Source organism: Haliaeetus albicilla, chromosome Z, assembly GCF_947461875.1.
Source record: "Haliaeetus albicilla chromosome Z, bHalAlb1.1, whole genome shotgun sequence".
NCBI lineage: Eukaryota > Metazoa > Chordata > Aves > Accipitriformes > Accipitridae > Haliaeetus > Haliaeetus albicilla.
Genome location: NC_091516.1, coordinates 15,822,330 through 15,847,739, shown reverse-complemented (window position 1 = coordinate 15,847,739; position 25,410 = coordinate 15,822,330). Strand labels below are relative to the sequence as shown.

The 25,410-nt window shown below is 39.2% G+C and overlaps 2 protein-coding genes across 4 annotated transcripts in view; one reads left to right on the top strand and one right to left on the bottom strand.

Moving 5' to 3' along the window:
- The window catches only part of MRPS27 (mitochondrial ribosomal protein S27), a 47,851-nt gene extending 43,315 nt beyond the window's left edge, over positions 1 to 4,536 (bottom strand). For 2 of the 3 annotated variants that reach the window (XM_069776644.1, XM_069776647.1), the window contains exons 1-2: positions 4,385 to 4,536; positions 2,363 to 2,440 (exon numbers count right to left, since the gene is read on the bottom strand). In XM_069776644.1, the coding sequence (XP_069632745.1) occupies positions 2,363 to 2,440; positions 4,385 to 4,448 (142 nt within the window). In that variant the 5' untranslated portion in view covers positions 4,449 to 4,536. Of the gene's footprint in view, positions 1 to 2,362; positions 2,441 to 4,384 lie in introns of those variants that run through there. The other variant, XM_069776646.1, reaches the window with a different exon arrangement.
- PTCD2 (pentatricopeptide repeat domain 2) lies at positions 4,496 to 21,432 on the top strand. The gene is made up of 10 exons (XM_069776648.1): positions 4,496 to 4,640; positions 6,786 to 6,878; positions 9,153 to 9,282; positions 10,101 to 10,218; positions 11,675 to 11,753; positions 12,935 to 13,026; positions 16,269 to 16,382; positions 17,978 to 18,052; positions 18,849 to 18,962; positions 20,314 to 21,432. Exons 1-10 carry the CDS (start codon positions 4,535 to 4,537, stop codon positions 20,536 to 20,538), a joined length of 1,146 nt encoding a protein of 381 aa, XP_069632749.1. The 5' UTR covers positions 4,496 to 4,534; the 3' UTR covers positions 20,539 to 21,432.
- Positions 21,433 to 25,410: the final 3,978 nt, after the last annotated feature.

The window sequence follows — 25,410 nt, the reverse complement described above, 5'->3', positions numbered from 1 at the left end:
TACCTTAGCACACAGGCTAACATTTCATTTTCTATATAAAGAAAGCCTTGAATTATTTTAAAGACCCAATTAAAATATAAAGGAAGGCCAAGGCAAGCACTTTGCCTTACAAATTTATATGTTTCACATTTCTCAGTACTTCCACATTCCCTAGCAGCTTCTGGAAAGAACCACAGCTTTGTACCAAAGAAGGCTCTGAATGGAAATTATTCAAGTTTGTAAAGGCAGCACTGCCACCTGGTGTTGCAGATGAGCCATTCTGGGTTTCTAACAAAAAAAGGCATTTCATATCTCACTGGATTCTGCTGTCCCCTCAGTTTCTGGTAACTGGTATTCTTCTCATCAAGATGCTTACTGTCACTTAATTTTACCCTTGTTAATGATGAACAAGCTGAAACATTGGAGAATCTATGTTCAGCCATGCCTCCTGTTTCGTTGATATCTCATTTTTAATAAGTGGAGTCCAAATTACTTCTAGACAGGTGTCTTCCTACCAGCAAGCAGCTTGTAAATTCCAAATTAACACATTTTCAATTCTTATGTTTTGAACAAATGTGCTTCTGTACATAAAATACAGTCTTGTTCTTTCCCATACTTTTTTCAGTACTGAAGTTTGCTAAACTCATTTATGCTTGGGAGTGCTACACTGAGACTATGGAGAAGAGAATAAAGCGTATCTTCTATGGACACAGTAAATGGGTTTGAGTCTGGGATGGCACCACATCACTGCAGCAGAGAAATGGAACTGACTTTAAATCAAAAATACTTCTTTTTCCTTTAAATGTATTCTCACAACACAGTTTTGCAGAATAACAGTTCTGAAACAGTGTCTGAAATACACAAATAAAAGAGCATCTCCTCAATACAAGGAATTCACTCTAGCTACAATCACCAGTTACCTCACACAAGATTACATGTGCAACCCATACAGCTGACAGCTACAGAGCAGACGTCTGCAGGGCTGTCTCCTTTTTGAAAATGCTAATACAGCTGACACTGTGTTAACTTGTTTTCTTGATGAAAATGAAAATGCAAAGCAGTTCTTTGAAAAGCATGGAACAGACATCTGCTTTGGGTCAAGACTGTCGGCAGAGCAGCAGCAAGAACTGTGCTTGCCAAGCAGTCACAAAAGGTCTTGCCAGGCCTGGGGAAAGCCAAACATGGACTGTACCAGCACTTGCACAACGTTTTCTTCTATCGCCTGTGACATTTGTCAAAGTAAGAACTCTTTCTCATCTGGAGGCAACTGGTTCAAATGCATTGAACTGAACCAGGGCACTAGTCTGTGGCTCCAGCCAAAAAAACACTGCATGAGCAGTCCTATTGACAGTAAAGGCTTACAAGGTATTAACAGTCTCTGCAGGATCCAAGCTACAGCCATGAGCACCCACCAGCTGTTTCTGGCCCATGTACAGTAAAACACGTTGACAATACCAACCTAGCTGTTTATAGGCAACTAACGGCAACAAATTAGTGCATAAAAACCATCACTCTGATCATTTTTTCTGTCTTCCTGTCTGAGACAAAAGCCCTTGAATTTTACCTGCTGATTCTTCTGTCAGCCTCATAATCTGTGTTACAATTAACAAGCACAGTTCAGGGGCCCAGGAATGAAAAATGAAGACAAAGATTATGCATTAAGGCATCTCCAAAATACTTGTGGTAGAAAATAATGCATATATATCTTTAGCATGGAAAAATGTTTTGCATGATGCTTTCTATTTAACATAGTCACCAAAAAGACGGTGGAATGTCATTTGAAATGTAATCCAATAAAAAAATTTAGCTATGAAATTCACACAAAAGATCTCAGTACCATATGCAGATACAGTTTAATGTACAACTTCTCGGAAATAAAATGTTTAGTTTTGTTTTTCCCCAAACAAAAAATTTACATTTCTTGTTGAAATTTTAGCTTTGCCTCCTGCAAAACTCTGAGGAAAATGTTCTTTTAAGAAAATGTTTTTAAACAGGAATGCCCTGTAATACTTATAGGTCTTCTTTCACACTGCATTACAATTAAAACAACGTCAATGAAGAGGACACTTGGAGACAGTCTAAACTGTCAGACAAAAAAACTATGACATTCATAAAAGCTTGGGATTTTGTGAAAGAAAAAAATCAGCTTGTAGAAACCAAACACTAATTAAATGGGCAAATTCTAACTTATTTCTGCATTATAGCTTCGAATATATATGACAGATTTTTAACATGTTGAGCAGATTCTGACACAGAACCTCAGAAGCGTTTTGCCCCACGCATTTTTTTATTTTGAAGTATATATAGGTGATGAGCTAGTCTAAAATGAGTTCAGGTTGCAATTAATTAGTCAAAGTAAAAAATAGAAACAAACTTTTCTTACCCAGGCTATGCTCCTCTTTTTGCCTCTTTTCCCATTTTGAGCTGTCCACATAGGCCGCAGAAAGAAGAGATCTTCTACCTAATGAAGAAATGACTACATAAGCCAGGTTGCTTAGACATTTCTAAACAAACTAACACTTTATTAGGTATCACCTTCTCCTGTCACATTTACTGAGTTGGATGCATTAAACTGTCTTTAGGACACAGCTGGCTGCAGCAGCTACCATAACAGTTCAGATTCCTTGTAGGTGGAATTACCTCATCATTCTTACAACAGAAAAGCTTTCCCCCTTTTTTTTTTCAGCACGAAACAAATCTTCCCAAACTTGAACTCTGTATTTTAAGAAAAAAACCCAGACAACAATAAAGGATAGCTTCTTTGTACACACAGATGTTTTTCATCAAATGCTAACAATTAGCTAAACATAGGCATAAAAGCGTAAGCAAAAAAAGATGAATATGCACAAAAAGGCTTTTCTGTTGTTGTTGTATCGTTATTTTTTCCACCTCTAGAGATTTGTCTCACTGGACATGAAAGGTAGATGCTCATCTGGAAATACTCTCATTTTTTATCATCTCCTTTTTTTCCGTCTCCTGTGAACTGCAGAGTTCACTCAAATGTTTTTGAAATTTTTTTCCAAATAGTCTTTGTACCACCTTTGAAATCTGCTCAAGACACTGTTCTAGCTTTTGAAACAAAAGGGGAAAAAAAAGGGAAAATGCCTCATTTCAAAGAAAAAAAAAAAATGTTTGTGCATCACTCGCAAACGATGAGGCCTTGAAGATGCACGAGGAACGTCTGGATAAAATTTGTTGAAGGAAAATATAAAAATAAATGCAGAAGATTGCAGAAATTAATGTGAAGAAACAGGAAATATTTTAAAAATAGACATTACTATGCTACACAGAATTCTTAGCAACTACCTTAAAGCCTTTATGTGAAAATCTATCTGCTACCACTAAAAGTTTGTTATTCTTGAGTGTGAAATAATTTTTCTCTTCATCATCCTTCTGACTTGTAAGTATACATACACGTCCAGCTCCGAACACCTTTGCAAATTTTTGTCCAAAAAAACAAAATTCCACAGTCAGAATATGAGAATATGTACAACACTTTACCGAACTGTTAGCAAATAAGAAAAAGAGGTATTTTTGTTTAGTTGGTGGGGTTTCTTTTAAAGCTATTTTTCTTTATGTTGATAAAACAGGCACACAAAAGATCTGGGGTTCTGCTGATTTTTATTTTTTTAGGATAAACTTCCGTATGCTCATTCACAGCTAAGGATGCCACTAGCAGGCATGAGGGGTTAAAGAACTGTTTTCTATAGCACAAGCAACTGTCTGCATGACAGGGCTTTGCTCAGGTCAGCTGGAGGTCTGGTTTGAGCTCTTCACACCGGTTCACTGCTGGGCAGAGCCAGAGCCAGAGGAACCGGCCGCCTTTTTGAGACAAGGGTGTCCAGCGACCAGGAAGCAGCAGAGAGAAATTTCTGCTCGGGGAAGGTGAATGGGCACAACAAAGTTACCCATCGTCACCACACTTCAGGTACACGTTACTGACTTCAGTTCTTCCAAAGGCCAGGATTTTTTGGAAAAGCGGCTTTTCAAAAACATCAGTCTTGGTTGTGCTTCTGCCACCTGAGTTACTAGTAGGTCTTGTTGAACACTCACTGCCGCGGGTTTGGCGGCCTCCATACAAGTCCGTGCGGCTTCCCGTGACCCAAAAAGGCAGGTCCTAACATATTAAGCTATGAAATCGGCAAGGTGGAACAAACTAAGAACACCCTCCCGCACCGCATGTTAGCGCTACGTCCTCCTACAGCTGTCCCCAATTTTATATATGGACGCATGAAGGAGAAGTCCCCACGCAGCACCCCGCCCCTGCTCACGCTCCCCACGGCGGCGGCCACGGCAGCCAGCGGCTACCACGGCGACTCGAGGGCCCGGCCCAGACAGGCCCGCGACGTCTCTCAGCGCGCCCCCCCGCCCTCGCCCCGCTGCCGCCTGCCCACGGACCACCGACCTGCCGCAGCGCTGAGGGCCCTCCCGCTCCAGAGCACGCCTCTGCCGAGCACGGAGGCGGCCATGGCGCCGAGGGAGGAAGCGAGCGCCGGCGAGGGGCAAGGCCTGCGAGCGCCCCGCCCCCGGTCGCGGCGGCGGGCGCGGGCGCAAGATGGCGGCGGTGCTCGCTGGCGGCTCCCAGCGGGTGGTGCGGGAGGCGGTGCGGCGCTCGGCGGTTCGCCCGCCCGCCTCGGGCTGCTGGGGCTGCGCGCCTGGAGGTACCGCGGGCTGCGCGGCGGGGGCGGGCGGCGGGATGCCCGGCCGGGGCCTTGGGGTGCCCGCCGGCTGGGGGGCCGACCGGAGTACTACAACTCCCGGCAGGCCCGGCGGCCGCCGCCGGCCTTGTGCCTGACGGGAGTTGTAGTTCCTGCGGGGACGGCGGTCTCGGCGCGGGGTCACGGTAGCGGGGAGGGCCGAGGGGCTCCCGCTGGGTTCTGGAGCGGGCCCCCTTGAGCCGCGGTGGGTGGGCAGAGCTGGTGCGGCAGCGTTACTCAGTTTATCCCGTGCTTGCTGCTGGCTGGATACGAAGCACTGAAAAAAAACCCGCCAAAACCCAACCCCATGCGGTTTCATAAATATATATTCAGGGAGGACAAAAAAACGTTATCCAGGCCCTGCGCTGCGCCTGGTGGTTGTCACCACCACCGCGCCCGGGCTTCAGAGGCCCTTCGAAGGTGCTCCCTCGCCCAGAGAACAAAACGGGGACACCTGGGGGAAAGGAGGTGTATGGCAGAAGGGTCCCCGGCGTAGGCCTCGCCTGGGCTCCCGGCCCGCTGCGCCAGTGTCAGTGGAGGTTTCGCTCAGTTTACAGCTCTGTTAGACCCCTCAGAGACATCCTGCGTCGTGGTCTGCCCGCCACTCTTCACTGGCCTTCCTTTTAGAAGCTTGCGGCACAGCTGAGGTAAAGCAAGTTGGTTGGTTAAGTTCTCTGCCACGGCCTGCACTGCCTGCGTGCACCAGCCATCGTATTAATCTCCCTCCTTTTTCCTCGGAGGCCCTCTTAATTTGATTTTGCAGTGGTTTGTTTCTATAACACTGTAAGGTATGAATTTAAGGAAGCAGTCGAATTCAGCAAATTGAATTCAAGAACGGTAAAATTCTGCAGCCCCAAGCAAGCTCTCTGCTGACACCACCTGTGACCACTGACTGTCTATGAGGTGTGATGTGCCTGTCCCGCCCCAGGCACCAGCATGGTTCCTGCATCAGCTCTGGAGAGGCCCAGGACAAGGATGGTCTTTTGGTGTTAGACGAGCTGAGAAGGTCCGTGCGAAGTAAATGGCAGGGTAATCCAGGCCAATTTCATGCTGGGTAAAGTGTATTTGTTTACCCATTAGAACTGTTTCCATTAAATTTAATGGCTAAAGGTGCCATTTAATGGAATTTTTTTCTTCTGATTTTATGAAGTGTGTCATTAGCATGCTTCGCTCGCATAGAAAACAAGTGTTTTTTTTTGCATGGCCTGTTACATTTTGCTAGGGAAATGCAGAAGGAGAATAAATAACCTAACTTGGGTCAATACTTGCTCTTGTCCCTTCATGATTAGAATCATTCTTTAAGAAGCCAAAAACTTAAAAGATCAGACCATGGCAACGTAAACTGTTACAGCGACTCTCTGTTACAAAATTACTGGTTGCAAATAAAAATCTACTGGAGAGCTGGGTTTGTGGCAGCAAAAACTTCAACAGCATTTGCATAACGCTTTCATTAAACGAGCATACAACACAGTACAGTTGAGGTTGACACTCAAAGTTAATGTTGAGATTCTAGACTCAATGACTTGTCTTATCTCTGATAGTCTGTACTGCACCAGATCTTCACTAGGTCTCCTGAGTGTTACTACAATCCAAATAATAAGCTTTTTTTTTTTTTTTTTTCCCTTTTGTCTTCCTACTGCATTTGGAACTTCAAGAACAGTGCATTCTATAATAGCGGGGTCAGCACGTGTGAGGAAAAGAAGCTATGCCACTAATCAATTGTGGTGAACAAAGACAGTACAAGAAAAATCATTATAAAAGCATGAAAGGGGGGAAAGATCTTATTCTTGTGCAGAGTCATCTTGTACCTTGGCTAGGTGGAGAGAAATGGTGTCTCTAGTTTTTCCTTTGCACATCAAATAAAAATATACTTCTTCATCCTTGTACACATTAACTCTGGAAAGTTGTGACATGATGCGGGGGTTCTTTTGTCAGTGACATGAGCAACTGCAACGTTTGCAGTCTTTTTTTTTTTTTTTAGTGTCATGCTGCCAGTGGTCTGGTATCACACAATAAATAACAGCAGTAATTCATAACTGCAAAGTTCAGTAGTATTAAAACAGATGGTGTGACATAAAACTCAACCTTCCTCTTTTTTTCTTGTGGTAGGGAAGCGGTATCTGCTAACAGAAGATGATATAAAGTTACAAGAATTTCAGCAGATGAAAATGGTAATCAGAAATGAAGTTCATGGCAATAAAGGTATTGGTATTTATTTCATAGTCATCATTCTCAGTTTTAGCGCGAGTCCTAGGAAACAAGACAGTCAAAGTCAATGTGGCACCAATTGACCCCATTTAAAGCCACAACTCACAACTTCCTCTTGCAAATTTTTTTTAGCTAAAATTATTGGAAGATCTGAGGCTTTGTAGAATAAAACAATATTAGTCATGCTGTGTTGGAAAATGTGGAGAAGCTTTCAAGTATGCAAGGTGTTTACATAAGACCTGAGATGTTTGTGTCCTTGCTTTTCTGACCTTGTCAGATAGTCAAAGAGAAAATACTGTTTCAGTCTACAAATCTTGGTTCAAATCCACCATCAGCAGAGAAAGTTAATACAAAGCCTAATAGCTACTGAACTATCCAGAGAAGGCCTATGCCCGTAATTCTCTTTTAATCTGCTCTGTAAATCTAGTTAGCTTATTCTTTTAGTTTTTTTTTCCTTTTACCTAATGTAAGTTCTCAGTTGTACACCCAATTCCAGTTGACATATGCATACTCAGAATATGAAAAACAAATTCAGGTTTTCCAAACTAACGAAGGAGCAATATCAGTGGATTTTTTCTGATGGAATTTGGTCATGCTGTTTAAAGCATGTACAAATTCCTTTCCTTAATGACCATAAAAGCCCTTAATATTTAAGAAAAGGTATGTAAAACTCCATTTCCTGCACCTGTTTAATCATATGCAGGTGTTCTAGTGATAAAAATTGACAATTTTCCCAAAGGATATAGTTAATTTATTTTGTGTGGCAAGGAAGAGACAAATAATTAAATTTAGTTTTATATAAACCAGTCTTCTGGGACAGAGAGGGAGGTAAAGTCAAGATGACAGTTTTTCTATATTAATTAAAAGTAGAATTTAAATTGGGCAGTGGCAAGTCATAATGTTACTATATTTTGCTGTGATGATGACATACTCATGTTGGGGATTATTCATCCTGTACTTGAGATACGTTGAATTTATTGCTATGGGCCAATCACTTTTGCTAAAACAGGTTTGTAGAAGCCAAATATTTGGCTTTACAGGTCATAGTTGACCTTTTTGTTTTGTACAAATAGTAGCCTCTGAAGACTGATGAAAACAATGTGCCAAGCACCTATTTGTGTCTATATGTGCACAGTTTCTATACCAAGTGTTTAGTCTAATACTTGAAAGATGAAAAGAAGTAATTAGGGCTAGTAGTAAACTTGATTTAGAAATGGAAAAAGCAGAATAACTGTTCTGTTACACAGAATATATAATAGGTATTATTTATTACAGTTATAATGCAACTATTAACTATAATAGTTATACTATTACTTACAGCAGTTAAACAATTACCTACAGTAGTTATAATAACTATTATGTGTTCTTTACAAACACATCTCAGCTTCCAGGTGTTTCTGTGCACCTTTGAACACATCACAACCCTTATATATGCATACTTACATATATGCATTCTTCTGACTTCACAGGACTCAGCTCTGCATCTCAGTCTTGAGTAAGGACTTGTATTTGCATGTAGCAACAGATATACATCCAGTAGCTAATATGTTGTTCTCTGGGGTGCTCACTTTGCACCTCTTGTGTAGGTTACTCACTTGTAAACAGCAATGATCCAGCAACCTCTACAAAAAAGTTCACTTCCCCACCCAAGACCAGGGGCAGCACCATTAGAGGAATGGGGCTGCCAGGTGGTACATGTGATTTTAGTCTTGTGTATGTGTGAATCAGAGCCTTGAGATTACCAACAGGAGGATTACCCCTGCTTTGGGGGAGGCGGTGGGGAAGCAACTCTAAGTTTATGGCTATGTATAGAAATACATAGATTATGTATGAGACTCTGTGTTTGCATCGATCATGAGGGAATTTAAATCTTCTGTACGAACAGTGTTGAGTAGAAGTTCTTAGGCTCATTTGAATGCTGAGTGGGATTAGTTTTGTTTGTTTGCTTGCTTGTCAAAAAAAGAACATAAGGCAGAAAATGTCACTTACTAAACTTCCTTCCTCTTTAAATTTTTTGTATTACCTGATATATTCCATAACACACACAATGAAATTAAGTTCACAGTAAGTGTTGTCTTGGTTTTCCAAGTCTGACATGACTTCATGGGGACACCTAAGCATGCTTGTTTGTGAGAAGCTTTATACCTTTTTCATGATGAAGAAAGCAAACTTTCTGCTTCATTGAATCTCCATGTTTCAGGTACTGAGTACACAGCACAGGAAATGAAATTGTCTATAGACTGCTGCTATAACGTGTTTTATTTTCAGATCCGTATTTTAAAAGTATTAAAGAAAAATTAAAGAAAAATGGAATGATTCTCAAAAATGAATTAAAAAATCTACTGCATTTATGTCAGACTTCATCTGATGTGGAACTAGCCAGAAAAGTTATTTACAGGTATTTTTAACAATCCAGGTAACGCTTTTTTCTGTCTTTATTTTTTTGCTTATATTAGATCATCTCGGGTTATGTCTGCAGTTGAGGGTTTGCCCTAATTCAGTGGCTATATGCATACTTAACCCCTTAAACTAAGGCTGTATTTCCATTTACTCTGGATCTTCCAACCCTTCAGAGACTCTCAGATCAAAGGAGAGTCAAGCTGTGGGAGCAAAGTGATGTCCCACTGTATGCAGAATGAATAGCGAGCTACACAGAATGTCATCTGTCAGCTGAGAGGTAGTGGTTTGTTCAGTGGCAGCTTCCAGCCAAGACACACCTGGTTATAAACTGGTCTGGACCCAGCAGTGGCAGGTCAGGAGGTTTGTGAGTGAAAGCCTTCTGAGCAATTACAGTGTAGGAGCTAATAAAGAAAAAAGTAAAACACTTTAGCTTTTTATTTATTTATTAGTGTAGGAGAGAAAAAGTTGATGTATTTTAGCAGGGACTCCTGCAACTTCCTGTGCTATTGCCCTGTAAATAGAAGGTAAAGTAGCTGGGGATTTTCATGGCAGAGGCCCCTTCTATTACTAATCCAATGCAGGTTACTTTAGTGGAAATAGAAGAGATTACATATTACTAGTTAATTTATTAGTTTGATCAAAACAATATTTTTTCCATAAAATTAATCTCCTGTTATCTAAATGTCATTGGCTGGTGCAGATAGAGAAGTGTGCCTCTGTCATTGCACGTACAGATCTTGCTGTCTATTTAAAGCTGTTTTCCCTTGACAAATTCCATGCCCTGTGTGATTAACTTTTTTTTAACCTTTCCAATAGGTACCATGAACAGAATGGAATCACAGCCTTACGTAATTTTAAATTTGGGCCCCTCTTTATGAGGCTATGTTACGAGCTGGACCTTGAAAGACCTGCAGTAGAACTTATCAAAGATCAGGTAATTCTCCTATATATTTTGAAAATATTGTTATTATTATTAGTAGTAGTAGTCCAATGTGAGCAATGGGTATGCTACGCATGAGCCTTGCTTGAGCTCATAGACTTCAAGTATATGTGTTGCAGTAGCAAGGATGTCTGTGACATTTATGTAAGGATGCAGATTACATGGTTTTTATTTTAAAAACAGCAAAACAGTAATTAAAAGAAAATTAAATGCCAGTTTGACTGATAACTTTATTATTGCACTTCTGCATAATTGTATCATTTGAATAAAAAGTATTGATTAAAAAATAATTCCTCAAATGAGCACAGCTGATGCATGTTTTCATACATCCTCTGGTGCATTAGGTCATTCTTGGAAATTAACACTTCTAAGTTTTTATGCAGTAGTCCTCTGAAATCGCTTGGATTATTTGCGCCAACAGATCTGTCACGTTACTCTGTACTTCAAACTCCCTCTGAACCCTGTAGAGGTGGTATGATATTTGTCAGCTCAGGAACTTGGCCATTTCAGTGCTGCAGAAACTTAAAGGCCTTGGGTTTGAACATCTGTAAAATGCAATGTGTGCTATTATGAGAAGAGATTAATCATGCCCAGTGCATAATAAATTAAAAAGATTCAGTGCAATAATGTCATTTCTTCAAAGATCTCTGGCAGCCAGTGGAAAGTCATAGCTATGATGTTAATTCATTAAGGCATGGGATATGCCTAGTCAGAAATGGGAGAAGTCTTGCTTGGGCTACTATTCTTAAATTAGACACATGTAAGGGTATGTGTGGATTTTGTTTTGTTTTGTTTTGTTTTGTTTTTAATTGAGATCTATGTCCTGCAGTACTTGCAGGACTTGGTGACTGATGGGTAGTAAGGTACAGTACCACATCTTCAGACTGTGCTGCAAAAATTTAGTCTTGATACCTCTGGCATTTTATTTGGCTATTCCCAACACACAGTGTGATTAAAGTGTAATGTAAAATACACTTGCTCTTTCTTCTGCTACTCTGCTTGTCATTACTCAAGCCCTTGTGCTGATCGGTTCATCATTTGATACAGTGATTAGCAAAAAATTCTTTCAGTTTCATGATGGTGGTACTTTACACCAAAGATATTGTTAATCAGCTGCAGGCTATATTTCTGCTGAGATTTTGGAGTTGTCATTAGTCAATGACTTCTGCTTACATTAACTTAGAGGTCACAATCTGTCATTTAAAAAAAACAACAGTGGGAATCTCTGAGAAATTTCTGTTTAATTTTAGTGAGCTTTTGACCATACTGCGTCACTGGTATTTTAGAGATTACTTGACAGAGGGATGTCAGGGAATCAAGAGTTAAATGTTGAACTTGTGAAGGTGGGGCTTATTCCAGTAGGAAGACCTGTTAAATGCTGTGCTGTGCGTAGTAAGAATGCTCACTGTTCTAACTTCCTTTACACTTGCTCTGTTTGTTTATTCTCCAGAATTTGCATGGTTTTTTCTCAGAGAGTACATCATTCCATATTTTGATGACTATGTTGTTTAAAAAGGGCCATTTTGAAAGTAAGTACTGTGTTTACTAAGCCAAATGCATTTTGAGGAGGATGCTTCTCACTGTAAGTGTGTGTGTATATATAAATATATATATTTTTAATGAATATTGCTGATAGGTTTGTGGTTTTAGAAGGCCAAACATCATATAAATCAGTGTAGATATGAATGAGCTGCACTGTAGTTTGTAATAAAAATGGAAGGCTGTATTTGTTTCATACTTCCAGTGGTATTCTTACCATTCTCAGTTGCACAGAATTGTGATTATCCAGGGGGCCTGTTTCCTAAACTCTCTTCTCTGAAGGCTTAACTCCTCTTTGCCATATTATTCCCCATAGCTTTTTGTTTTCTCTATTGAAAGTTTGTTTTACATGGTTTTTGGAACAGTAAATTTTTCAACATTTTTTTTGGCAGTTCTGGATTTGTGTCAGAGCAGGAAAGAGTACCCTTTTTCCTTTGATAACAAAACTAGACCACAGTCTTCTCTTTGTTTGTCTTACTAGTGTGCCCACACAAGGTGGCTACTGCAATATGTAAGTCAAATGCTTCAGATTAGTTTGGCTCTTTGTGAGGGTAAGGGGGAATCATCTGACCTGACTGAAAAGTCTTTCCATGAGAAAATCTTAAATTGAGTGTGGAGTAAGCTTTTCAAGCAAATCCCTTTATTTGAAATTTGGTGAACATGCAGTGCTTGGTATCTTGATGTTTGACAAATCTAAGTCCAGTAGTTGTCCTAAAAGTTGAGACGGAGCCACTGTAAAAATAACTAGGTCGGAGCCTGAATGCAGTGTTGAGGTGTAGCAGAACATGTGTGTGTGTTAGTTTGCCTAAAATGGTGGAAGATTTGATCATGTGTTTAAAAGGCTTGATTTCTGGGCAGTTAGGAAGAATGAGAGTGCCTTTGTCAAGTATCTACAATTTAGTTTTAGATTTTTATGAAAATAATAGAACAGTAAGGCCAGGTGCTAATGTAGATTGAAAACCTCCTTGCTGGGAAGAAATATTTACATCCAACTGACTCTAAATGAAACTTTTGAAATGTATTAATTAAAAAAAAAAACAGATTTCATTTTACATTCTTATTTTGAAATAGACTTATTGAGCTCATACCACACTGAATATTTTTTTTTCCCATTGACTAAATGTACAGCCTTAAATTTGTGAAGTGAGTAATACTAATGTATTTTTGATAGGTGCTTTGGAAGTTCTGGTAGAAATGAAAAAACAAGGTATACCTTTCAACAAAGAAACATACCTACTTGCATTTGCAATATGCTACAAACTGGTAAGTACTTTGAATGCGATCACTTTTTATGTGATGAAAAAGTATTTGAAATGCCATCTCTATGTCTTCCTTTTTTTTGATTTTAAAATTTCCGTATGTTCCCAGTCATGATTTCTTCTCTGGTGCAAATATTTTAGACATATTTAAGTCCTAAATTGCTTTATTGTGCATGATACGGTGCACATATATAGCTTCCCATGCAAACTAATGTCACAAAGCAAATCTCTAAAAAATTACATGGACATAAGCACTAAGGAACAAGTTTGATACAGCCTTTGATTAGCTGATAGTATTCTTTCTCTGGGATCTCTGCATCTCTTCAGACTATACTCTGTGCTTGAGCCTCAATATTGGTTTTATAGTCTGGCTTCCTTAAGAGACAAGACATATATATGATATGTTCTGTTTGTCAGGCATCTCCCATTCATTTCTCCCCCTCCAAGTAACCTTGAACCATTTCTGTAATTGCACCCAAATTTGATAAGGATTAGAGTTTTCGAAGGTAACCTGTTCCTACATGCCTGATGAAAATGAGCAGCTGAGTGGAGAAAAGAAACCTAAATGAATGCCTTCAGTGAGAGACAGGCTGCCCTTTGAGCTTAACTGTATTTTTATCTTGGAGAAAAAGAGCATGAACACAGTATGAAACTAGGCTACGGAGGTTCTATGACTGTTTCCTTAGAACTGTTTCCCTTTTGTAGCATAGTGAGATCCCCAGACTTTTTTATTTTGATCTTCCTCTCCAGATTTGAATTAGTTCTGCAATTTGAAATATTAACATAGGCCCTTCCCAAACTCAGTAGGAAACTCTTCTTAAATTTCCCCATGTTTTTAGGAAGAAAAACACTAGTGGAGGAAAAATTACACCACTAGACTAAACTTCCTCAGGTTTCTCAGTTAACCATGCAGTGAAACTGACTGCACATGTGATAAAAAGGAGTTGGCCTAAAATGGTAGCTCAGTAGTAATTTATGTGATGCTTCCAAAATTCTCAGTTCTAATGAATCAGGGCTGCCTTTAGGTCAGGGGAAATAGAAATAGCCGTGTGGCTTTGGTGTTTGGTGAGTGGGGCAGTAGACAGAGTGGAGAAAGAGCTGTGGAAGTTGTCTGCTGTTAAAAACAGCTAGAGATTGATGATTGCAGTCAGTTTAGGGATGTTACCAGTTCTACATAGAAGGCACCTTTTTTAGAAAGTTTTCAATGTGGAAAGACTCTGACACTGTGCTACAAGCCAAGTTTATAAGCTAGTGTTTGCTACTAGCATCCACTGAGGCAATATTTACCACTTCAAGGTTGCTCCTTGGTCTGTACTTTGCCTGTTTAGGTAAAGGTTTCATAGAAACCCACTGTGTTTCTCTGAGGTATCCTTTACTCCCTCTGCTGTAGCTTCTTCCACAAAATCTTTACATGGTTCTTTCCACAGCCTGCTGTCACAAGGCTTGGATCCATGGCATGTGCAACAGGAAGAGGTTCCTGAGACTTCTGTTTTCTACTACCTCTGGCCCTACCTGTGTTTTCAGTAGACAATCTGGCCCATCATTACTTGTTTAGTGAATTGGTAAAAATAAAGGGGAAATTATTCTAAACTGTCACCCAGCTGTTTTAACAGCCATAATAAATTTGTGGGTTTTTTTTCATTAAGATGAAATACTATCAATAAGGGAATAAGCTGTAGTAACCCTTTATGCACTAAAGAGGATTAGGTGGAGCTCTTTCAAAAGCATAATCTGTTGATTCAGCTATTAGTGGTAGGAGGAGAAACCATGAAGCTCAAAAGTGTTTTTGGTCGTGATGCAATGTAATAAATTTCAGAAAAAAAACTGAAGGGAAATATCTTCAAGATGCACTACTTGAGTACTGGAAATAATGGTGCTGGTATCATTAAGAGCGGTGCTGGATTTTTACCAGGTTAATTCTTGGTTTCTTTTGAATAACCAGGCCAGAGACCAGTACAGAAAAATGTGCAAGGCTTAAATTTCAGATTATTGCTGGTGGATAAACAAAGGAATTAATGTTTAATCTTTGTACAAAAGTAGTTTAGAGGTCAAGTCTAAAACACTCCTGAGATGTTTTAAATCATAAGACACTGCGATCCTCTAAGGTAAAAGATGCTCCTTCTTTTAGTGCAGGAAAGGCTATAGGCCTTTTGATGACAACGAAATATTTATGTAATAATCAATCTCCTGTCAGAATGTTTCTAAATTTTCAAAGAACGTGGTTTAAACCACAGGTTTCTCATGTGGTTCAAAAGGTACTTTCACAAGCTGCACAGACCATTCAGGAGTGGCATGGAAAAGCATCCCCTAAACACCCAAAGGATGACCATAATCTCTTAAATCATGACCAGTATTTTGCAGGAATGACTCTTTGAACAGTAGGAACAGAAATCAACACCAAATACTAGGAACAAATATGAAGGCTCTTACCCATATTTATGGTACCAGTTGTTACAAAACCTTCCCACTGCCAGCTTTTAAGTTTGGCAGGTATTATTTTGTTTGGGGTCCAGTCAGCTCTATTCATGATTTCCAGTGTGAGTAGCATTGTTTCTGAGAGTTGGTGGTTTGTGAGACAACACACCGGTAAACTCATTGCCTTTTACTATAGACTCCTATTGAAAATAGTCCTAGCAATAATGGAAGCTTTCTGTGTTGGAAAACAGGCAAATGTCTAAGCTATTGTATTAGAATATATACTTGGGAAATGTCTTGCAAGATTTGATCCGTAAGAGAGGCTAAAAATTGCTGAATGTCCAAATTTGCACATACACGGATTTCTTTAGTGTAATGGTGCTGAGTAGTTCAATGCTTAGAAAACACTGCTTTTCATTAACTATCTAATGTAGCTTTTAGAATAAAGTTAAGGACAAAAAAATCAGGATTTTTCCTGATTTGGGAACAACTGGAAAGTGGAAAGGAAAGTGTCAGTTAGTTTTAGCATAGTGCCGGGGTTGTTTTATCTCTTGTAGAAGCCAAAACAGTTAGGGCAAGGCGTAGTTGTTAAAATAATGGAAGTTATTTTTACCCTCTTCTGAACTCTGTAGCTATGAATATCATATTTTGATGTTGCGTTTCTCAAGAAGTGGTGCACAGAATCTGCTTGGTTAGGTTCAGATATGGATTGCCGTAGTAATCTTACAGTATGTTGACTCTGAATGCCTTCTGAATGTGATTGCAATTGCCTACAGTCCTTTCAGATCACAAGAAAAACAAGTGCAACTTAGGTTTGAAATTTCTATGCAGGACAATCAGGAGTCTTGCAAAATCTCTGCAAAACTGCTTGAAGAAGCACAGCTAAAAGGTGACGCGTTACCACCACGAGCGTTCTACTTTGCTGTGGCAACTGCTCTGAAGCAGGTACAGTAACTTTTGTTTTGATCTGTGCCTGAATCTCTACAGTTTTATTGTAGTAAAATATACTGTAGTAAGTAAAATATATTGTAGTAAGATAGTAAGTGAAAGGAAGCTAACATAGAGGAAGCATAACTGATCTATCTAATAACTTCAAGTTCGAGAACTTTTAAGCCCCCGAAACAGTAGGATTATAGACAACTCCCGCACAAAGTGAATGTGGAAATTCTGAAATCTAAACATCTCATGTCTAATGTGCAGGTGTTTTGTGCTAGTGACAAAGTCATGTAAAATATTTTTAGAAAATGAAAGAGATTTAGGTCAGCAGGTTAGATCTAACCATAGACTAAGTCCTGCAGATACTGCTGCTTAGTGATGGTTTCCTTTAAATAGAATTAAAATGATAATTTAAAATATTTGCATAATCACCTCTTTAAAATGTTTGTCTTGGGAGGCAAACTCAAAGGCTATGATATGTATTGCCCTGCTGCCTGGGAGATGGCCTGTCTTTTTCCACAAGTTTCTTCAAGAGGAGGTTTTCATATACCTCATATGCCTAAGCACTGATATGAAGAGGCTCTGAGGCAGTACAAGGTGAAAGACTGAGCAGAAGAATAACAGTTAGGAAATTCTAAAGTCTAGTATTTCCTCTGCCATTAATTTGTGTATACAACTTGAGGAAATTCTGAACCTTTTCTGCTTCATGTCTAAACAGAGGTTAGAGGCACTGTAAGAGCTAGCGATTTGATGTTGTCCATGGATTTGAATGAATGAAGTAGAATTGTTAAAATTTTCTAACGCACTCAGTGGTCTTTTTTGCACTGTCTCTGTGAACAGTGACACTGAACAATAGCATCATTGAAATTAATTTATTCACGTGCATGATGGCAGTATAGGGCATGTCACTGGCATTGAGGTTAAAAAACAAAATCTCTGTCTCTGAAACAACATGAAGTATCCTTGATGTTGTTCCTTCATGTAAAAATCAGTTAAAATTCTTGTTTTGCAAACAGAATAATGCTTCACATTACATTTAACTATTCCTTAAGTTGCATTATCTTTGACAGTACATCTTGCTGTGAGTAAGATGTTTCTTGATCCCAAGTAACAGTGGTTGGTCTAGTAAATGTCAGTGTAACATTTAATGTCTATACAAATCAGTTGATGACATAGATACAGTGCTGTAAATGTGTATGTCCAAAAGGTTAAAAGTGCTGGGCAGGATAAATACGCACATTAACATATGCTGCCCTTCATTTAAGTACTCTGACAAGTGCCAAACGGAGCGTATGTGTAGATCATTTATCTTTTAGGTGCTCTTAGGCTCAGTGTTAGTTACATGCTTCCTCTCGCTGCTGATCTGAGGCAGGGAGTACTGTCTAATGTGCTGAAGAGCCAGATGACATGGGAACTCCAGCGTGGGATGTTCCTTTCACAGGCTGAATGCTGTTTGGAGTCTGTGGGTGTTGGTGGAGGGGTTCTAAATGCTGGTTTGTGATTCACTGAAAAGTTGTGAAAGACTGTTGTTCTTGAACTCTTATTGTGAAAGTATGTCACACATGTTTAACCGTATTTTTTTATTATTTACAATTCCTTCCTAGAATGATGTAGCACAAGCCAATTTTTATTGTTCCCAGATAATAAAAACAGAGAACAAACTATACAATAATCTTAAAGTAAGTATGCTTGTTTTGTATTAGAATCTTGCAGAGAAGTGTGCTATACTGGACAAAAAACTCCCCTGTGCAAAGTAACAGAAGGCCAGCTTCTGATACAGGCATGTATCACTACTGTTGCTGAGCTTGTTTTTGAGCCAACAGATAATTTCTGTCAGTTGGATGAGCTACTTTCTGAATTGTTAACACCCTTACCCCATTTTTTAAAATCGCTTCCTGCCACAGATGGAAATGGAAAGCAGAGCAGTCCTACATCTGGGAGTATAGACCCATGAGCAATTTCTGATTATGACATTGTGACTTTGTGCTTTCTTGTTACAAGAGATTTAAAAAAACACAGCTCCAAGTAAATGCCTGCCTTAGCTGTGCCCTGCCCACTTCAGGCCTCGTTCAGCCCTATGAACCTTAACCACATATGTACATACAACAATTTTTTTCTCTAATTGCATGGTCTACAACCTTAGAGAATGTCTAGTGTATGTGCCCTGTAAGTGACCTCTCTAAGCTATGGAAAAAAAATACTTTATTCAAGAACAGCTAATGCAGCTCTATCAGAGGCAGTTTGCCTCCAGGCTCACCTTTCCTTTCCAGGTCCCAGCTGCAAAAAACCCTCAAACCTCTGTGGAAATTGATAATTCCCTCTGCTTTCTCCATGATTTATGGATTTTTATCAGCGCAGCATCTAGAAATGTATTTTATCCTGCTTTGCTTCATGTCTTACTCAAACAATTTTTTTAAAATTTGCGTTCTTATGATAAGTACTATTTGTGAGGTGTGGTTTTATTTTATTTTTAAGGTTCTTGTCCAGCTCAGATCTGGTTTGCTAGAAGAAGTAATAAAGACATTAGAGGCAGCAGTGGAAGTAGATACTCCTCCCTTTGTGAAAAAAATCGAGTTTTCTGAGCAGGTGGTAAGTATACAGTAATGAGACAAGGTCCATGGTGCTTGGCTGAGCTACGATGACAGTGGTACAGCTACAGAACTTCAGGTACCCGAGTTCACCCTGCTAAAGTTGTTTGGGTTCTGATGCATTCAGATGCCAAAGCAGCTGGCTGGCTTTCTGCACTGTTGGACAAAGCACTTAGTTGTCCACTTCCCTTTTTTGTTATGGATCTTGCTCTTAGAAGCTCAAATTTAATCTGAATGTAGATTAAGTGTTCCCTAGTAGCATTAAATAATTTAATCCCTTGCCTTCTATGCTATTTCGTTTTGATGTAAAAATGAGAATAAAGTTCTGATCACAGTGATACTGTTAGGCTGGTAATATTTGGAAAGACCTGTGATGCTATACAGGGAAGTGTGACATGGGAAATAATAGCTTTTGCTATTTTACTACAAAAGATAGCTTTTGCAAGAAGGCTTCCTTCAGAGCACATATGTACCCCTATTACCTTGGCAGCATGGCTGCTGCTTTTCCTGAAGTTTACTAGTGTATTAATTTTGAACGTGTCTATCAAACAAGATATTTTAAGACTGTGTTAATAATTAAATACTTAGCCTTTCACCGCTGCCTATGAAACAAAATGAATAACTGATATGTAAAATAGCACACACTAGGTAGAAGGGGGGCATCCCTTTCAAAACCTAGCCCATGTATATTAACTGCTATGTTAAAAAAATTTTTAAGCAACATTTCATTTTATAAATTCAATGCAATAAATGTTGCATGTCTCAATGTTGTATTTTGATTTTGTGTTGCAAATTTGTAACAGTCCCTAAGAAGACTAAGCATTAGTCCTAACCCATTCCTTCCACAAAAGGTTATTGATCAATAACAATTTTTAAGAGATTTACTTATACTTCAGCTCATACTCTGTGTATGGCATACAGAACTTCTCAGCGTTCTATAGTCTGACTTTTATTGATTTGTACTGTAGTGTACATTTAGTGTGATATATAGTAATAATTAGAATTGTGCTGATCTGGAAAGTAGATTCCAGGAAGCAATTATGTTTCCTGGTTTTAAAAAGAAAATAATTGTGTTAGTCTATACTAAGACTGGAAATAGGACTGTACAACTTTGAAGAAGTTTTAAGTCTAATAAACTCTCTCTAATAGGTATCCAGTTCATTTCCACCATTGTCTGGTGATACACAATGTGTTCTGTGTAAAATCCTCTTCTTATGAGTCATTGCGTTAGCCAAATACCTTACGTTCCGTACTTTTTTTTTTTCTTTGAGTGTTTGCTTGTCTTCAATGTGATGGTTGAATGAGATCTTCACTTGCTGAACTGTAACAATCTGTCATTTTCTCCTCCTTAGCTGGCTACAGTCAGGGAAAAGATGGAAGAAAACCCCAACCTTTTTGCCAAATTAGGAGATGTTTATACAAAACTACAAGCTTCAGGACGGATAACCATTTGCACACTGGAAGACATGCTTTTCCAGATTCCTAGTTCAAAGAAGACCCCTGCAAAGCTTTTAAATCAGAAACAATTGGGCTATCAGGCTGCTAAACCACGTCGGTCAGATCTGTTGTTGGAATAGTTCAATATTTGATGGCAAACTGAACTGCTGTTAGCATCTCTTAGAAGCCAGGTTCAAATAAAATGTCTTCCCCCCTCCTCCACAATGAGCAATTAAGTTGTTTGTGTGAAACTGCATTTTCAATACAGATCATGTAGCTTCCATGTTTCAGTTTTGATGCTAAAATCAAGCTGTGATGGTGGGTATTTGTGTGTTTTTCAGAAATGGGGTGATAGAATGATTTGAAGTTTTTCCTCAGGCACTTAAATCAGGATTTTCCTATGCTAAATGTCCTGATGGAAGTCAACAAAATAGTATGCGGATCTGACCTGAATTCTGTGGTTTGGGAGAAGAAGATTCAGTCTTCATCAGATGTAATGTTCTGACTGAAAGGATAGATGCAGTCCAGAGTCTAGATAAAAGAGTATGGAAGTGGTTTAACTGTTTATTCAAATTCTGTACATCTCAAGAGAATCAGAGGAAAGCAAGCATCTTTTGTTCCTTTTAATATCTTTTTCTTCAGAAGCAATGTATTAATATGTTTCTTCATATCAAATGGGATCATGGAAATGCTGTGGGGGTAGCAGGGTAACCAACCAGTTGTTTTCTCACTTGAAGGAGATTCCTGAACGAAAGTCACATCTCAGTGTGAGTGGCCCCACATAGTGCTTTCTTCAAATTTTCTGATGTTAAGCCTCTCAAGGTAAGCAGATCTTGATACAAATTTGCAACCAAGTCCTAGGAACAAGTATGATTACTTTTTTAGACTAGAATTGCATATCATCTGCATAATTCACTCATACGTACAGCAAGTGATCACAGAAACAGTACAAAGAAGCTTCACGTTGACCAGCTTTAATGACTCCAGGTCAAATGTGCTTGGTTCTAGTAATAAAAAGCTGTTTGTAACTATGAGTCCTGTATACCCAAAAATCTTTTCTCATTCACTATCAGGAATAGAAGGAATTGGAAACAGATATACCTTGGCTGACCCTCAGGTACTTTTGCTTTACTTCTGCATATGAAGTGTATGCACAGAGCTTAGCAGTCCTGTGAGCACAAGACTAGGTGGAGCCCAGCTTGGATCCAAGTTGGGCCACCTTATCTCTCCTTTGGCTTCTGTTCTATTTTTGTTTTGTCTCTCCCCCTCTCAAGCAAATGTCAGAACTCAAAGGATTCCTTCTGTGAGTGAATCTGTGCATGCTATATGAAACTTTGTTGAAGCCAATTAGTCATTGAGAAGAAACAAGAACCCATCCATGCAGGAACACATCTTTGGCCATCAGAGCAAATGTGGCTACAGCAGGTCAGAGGTTTCTGTCTGAGGCTCCAACACTGTGACTCACTTCTGTCACCAGTATGTCTTGTTAATACTAAAGTGCACAAAACTGTTACGCAGTGGATGGAATTTCATGCAAGTGTAAGTGAAGAATAATGTGAACTTTGTGCATTTGAAGGTTGTGATTTTTGTAAAATAGGCGCACACTTCTTTATGAGTGGTTGCAGTGGTTAAAGTACTACATACATTAGTCTAAGAACATAGCTAATTACTTGTTCTGTAATACTGTGTAGCACCTAATTTCACAGATAATTCAGGAGTACAGGTTTTTAGCCATTTTCTCTTCCCTCAGTTGGAAATTCTTTCAACACTTCCAGTACAATATGGACCCTTAAGCAGCTTTCAGTATTTTCTCCACAAATAAATTTGATACAGGATTTGTAAAGGCTGCTTGCAGTGTGGCAAAGATTAATTTCAAAAAAAATAAAGGAGTGAACTACTCTTCAATTTTGGTTGGTACTAGCAGCACAACTGTTTGATGTAAAACTACATTTTTATAGGCAACAGAAGATAGTTTGACCCATTTAGCCTGTTGGGTAGCAAACATATATGGTCAGTTCTGTTTAATTTCCTTATTTGCCATTTTCAAACTTGCATTAATTGCAAGAAGTTGGTTCATCCTAGGACTGACATGTGCATGGTTGGTTGCTTGTTTTAATCTGAATTGGTTAGATTCGTGACTGAAGCTGTGTCTTACCTGCAACTGAAGTAATGATAACTTCTATTACAATTGTCATTATAGCTGATATTTTCCATGCTTTGTTCTCTTGATTACTTGTTTTCTTGAGGCTGATTTACTTAAGCTAACTATTAAGGCAATGATTTGTTTTAAAGAAACACCATTTCTTTGTCTTGAGAGAGAAGGGGGATGCCCTTAAATAACTGACAATACTTCATTAGAAAAAGAAAGCAGGGACCCAAGAAGGATTAAAGGGAGGGTTCAAAGAAACACACACAAAATTCAGACAATTAAACACTAGAATTTTGAAGGTTGCTCTAGAAGTGTTGTAGAAGACTGGTAATATCCTCCCTTAGAAAAGAACAGCTTTCAAGATTTATGCAGCTGATTTCAAGCAAAGTCTAATTTGTTTTATACAAGTTGCACAGAGGCTTGTTAATTGGGAAAGCTTGGATTTGAAAGTGTATTTATAAATATACCTTTTGATGCATCAAGGTCCTGAACACACTGGCTGTTGTGCAGAAGAGTCTTCAGCCATGTGCTTAGTTTAGTGTATTTAGATGTGGTTGGCTTCTGGTTTCCCAGCGCCCAAGATCAGGAAACCAAACTTTTCTAAAGTTAAGCAAATACTTAGGGGTTTTGCTGTGTCAGAGGGGTGGGAATGTCAAGGGCTGAGTTACTAGAGAGCATTTCTTGGAGACAGCCTCAGAGAATAGGATGTATGCTGTATTATTGCAGCCAGTGGAATAATTATCTTTGCTTATATGGAGTTTTAATCAAGGATGAACCTTGAAATTAAAGAGAAGCCAATATTGTGAAATTCAATTAATAGATTTTTTTTTTTTAATTTGGTGAACAATCTGGAAAAAACAAGGCATTTGCATTTCAAAGTGAATTGCTGCATTTTTTTTCTAGGTTTCACTGCAAAAGACTTCTGTAGGAAATGCTGCTTAAAGCTTTATGTAGTAAGTAGCCCAGATGAGGATCTTATGGCTGTTTTGGGTACTGTTACATGGCAAGGGATTTCTATTTATTGTATTCAAATATTCTTCCTGCAGTAAAACAAAACATGAGTTTTGTGCACGTCCTTGCACTCCAGCAGCTGTTTGGAACAGTGATCCAGGAGACAGCAGGTGGCGTTTCTTGATCACCCTTTCCTACTGCCGTGATTTCCAGGGATAACTTTTACCTGCAGTGTCAGTTATGTAAAGGCAGGGCTGAATGAACGGTTTGCCTTATGTTTAACGCATTGCCATCTTAAAATAGAAAATCCAGGCATTAGTCAGCAGCCTGGAATGGTTGGTGATGGGCATAGACTGCAAACCTATAGATTTACAGCATTTAATTTGAAACTTACTGCATTTATTGAAACAACTCATTTTTTCCAGTGATCATAATGCAATTTTTACAGTATTCTGTAGAAATACTAGTCAGTGACCTAGGAGACAGGCTGCTGATGTTAGTTCTAGTACACCAGTGACAATTATAAAGGCTTACTTTGCTATACCTTTAAGAGAAGGTTGGGCACCTTTTCCAACTTGAATTTTAAGAGCACTCATTTTTACATCCACAGTGCACAGTCTTCAAAGGACTGTTATCCCTCTGCTGTAGATGCTTCTGCTTTTCTCCATGGGTTAATACCTCTTTCTTTTTCATATTCTTTTCCACAAGCATCTTGAATCTTAGTAAGGAAGGATCACTTTCTCTGTGCTTCTCACAAGTTAATTTTCTGCTTCAAAACAATAAAAATGAAGGTGAAAGGCTTAGTCTCATTGCAGTGGAGCTCAGGAATGCTTCCAGGGCTCAAGAAGAGTTTTTGTGTATTTAATGAACCTTCTACACAAGTTTAAATAACTTTTGAAACAAAGACTTGTTAAAACTTTGCAGCACTATAGAAAGTAGGGAGACCTATTGTGTATAGGCCTAGAGCTATTCAACTTTGGGTTTGCTCTTTTTTTTTTCATCAGGGTTGTTTTAGATTGCATCCTTCTAAAAAATTTTAATTGCAAAATAAGCAGAGACTTGTTTGTTTTAAAGCTACATCTGTTGTTGCTGCTTACATGCCCTTGTGCTACCACATAGTCCTTAGCAAGTTTATTAGAAGTAGATGCTGCTCATACACCCCCTTCCTCCTCTGTTTTTGTCCTGCTGCTTATGACCAGTGTTTTGAACTCACCAAATGTCTGATTGTCTGCTCCCCTTCCAGACTACTTTTCAAGTCACCTTATTTTCCTCTGATTGATAAATTTAAGCAGTGAGATGGACTAGGAAGTCTTAAACTACTACATGTACTGGCCCCATGTTTTGTAATGTGAAATACAGTGCTATTTCCATATTTATCTTTGCTTGTGCTGTTGAAGATAGTTGGCTGAAGACCTTCAGGAGTTTTTGGTATGGCTTTGCTCTGTGCAGTTGTCTGGATCTCCTAATAATTCCAGCAGCACATGCAGTGAAAGCTGAGATGATAGTCTGACTTCACCACCCCAAGCATAGACACTGCTTTTTGGAAGTACTGATAACTCTAACGAACCACAAACCCTTTTGTATACTGTCAGGTAAGGTCAGCTCCCAAGTCCCTATGCCAAGCAGCAACTCAAAATAAATGCAGGAGCACTGATACCAGAGGGAAGTTGAGTTAGGGACCATCTGTTCAAATCGAACACATGGGATCAGAGCCAGCTGACCCTGAACCTGGTGTCTGCATGAAGGCTAAAAGCAGTGTGATAGTTACAGGAGGCTCCCTCTTGTGGAGATTAAAGCAGCAATCTGACAAACAGTCTGGAAGCTGTGGAGGTGCTGCCCAGGCTTGTTCATCTTTTGGACTCTTAGCCCTTGCTGATCTTTCACGTGGGCACCAGTGATGCTGCTGGGAGTA

What these genes read in the sequence shown, in the direction of transcription:
- PTCD2 (XM_069776648.1), top strand. Translation starts at nt 4,535, where the DNA reads ATGGCGGCGGTGCTCGCTGGCGGCTCCCAGCGGGTGGTGCGGGAGGCG. An exon ending in TGAAGTTCATGGCAATAAAG is followed by an intron (nt 6,879 to 9,152) that starts GTATTGGTATTT and finishes TTTTATTTTCAG; the next exon opens with ATCCGTATTTTAAAAGTATT. An exon ending in AACTATACAATAATCTTAAA is followed by an intron (nt 18,053 to 18,848) that starts GTAAGTATGCTT and finishes TTTATTTTTAAG; the next exon opens with GTTCTTGTCCAGCTCAGATC.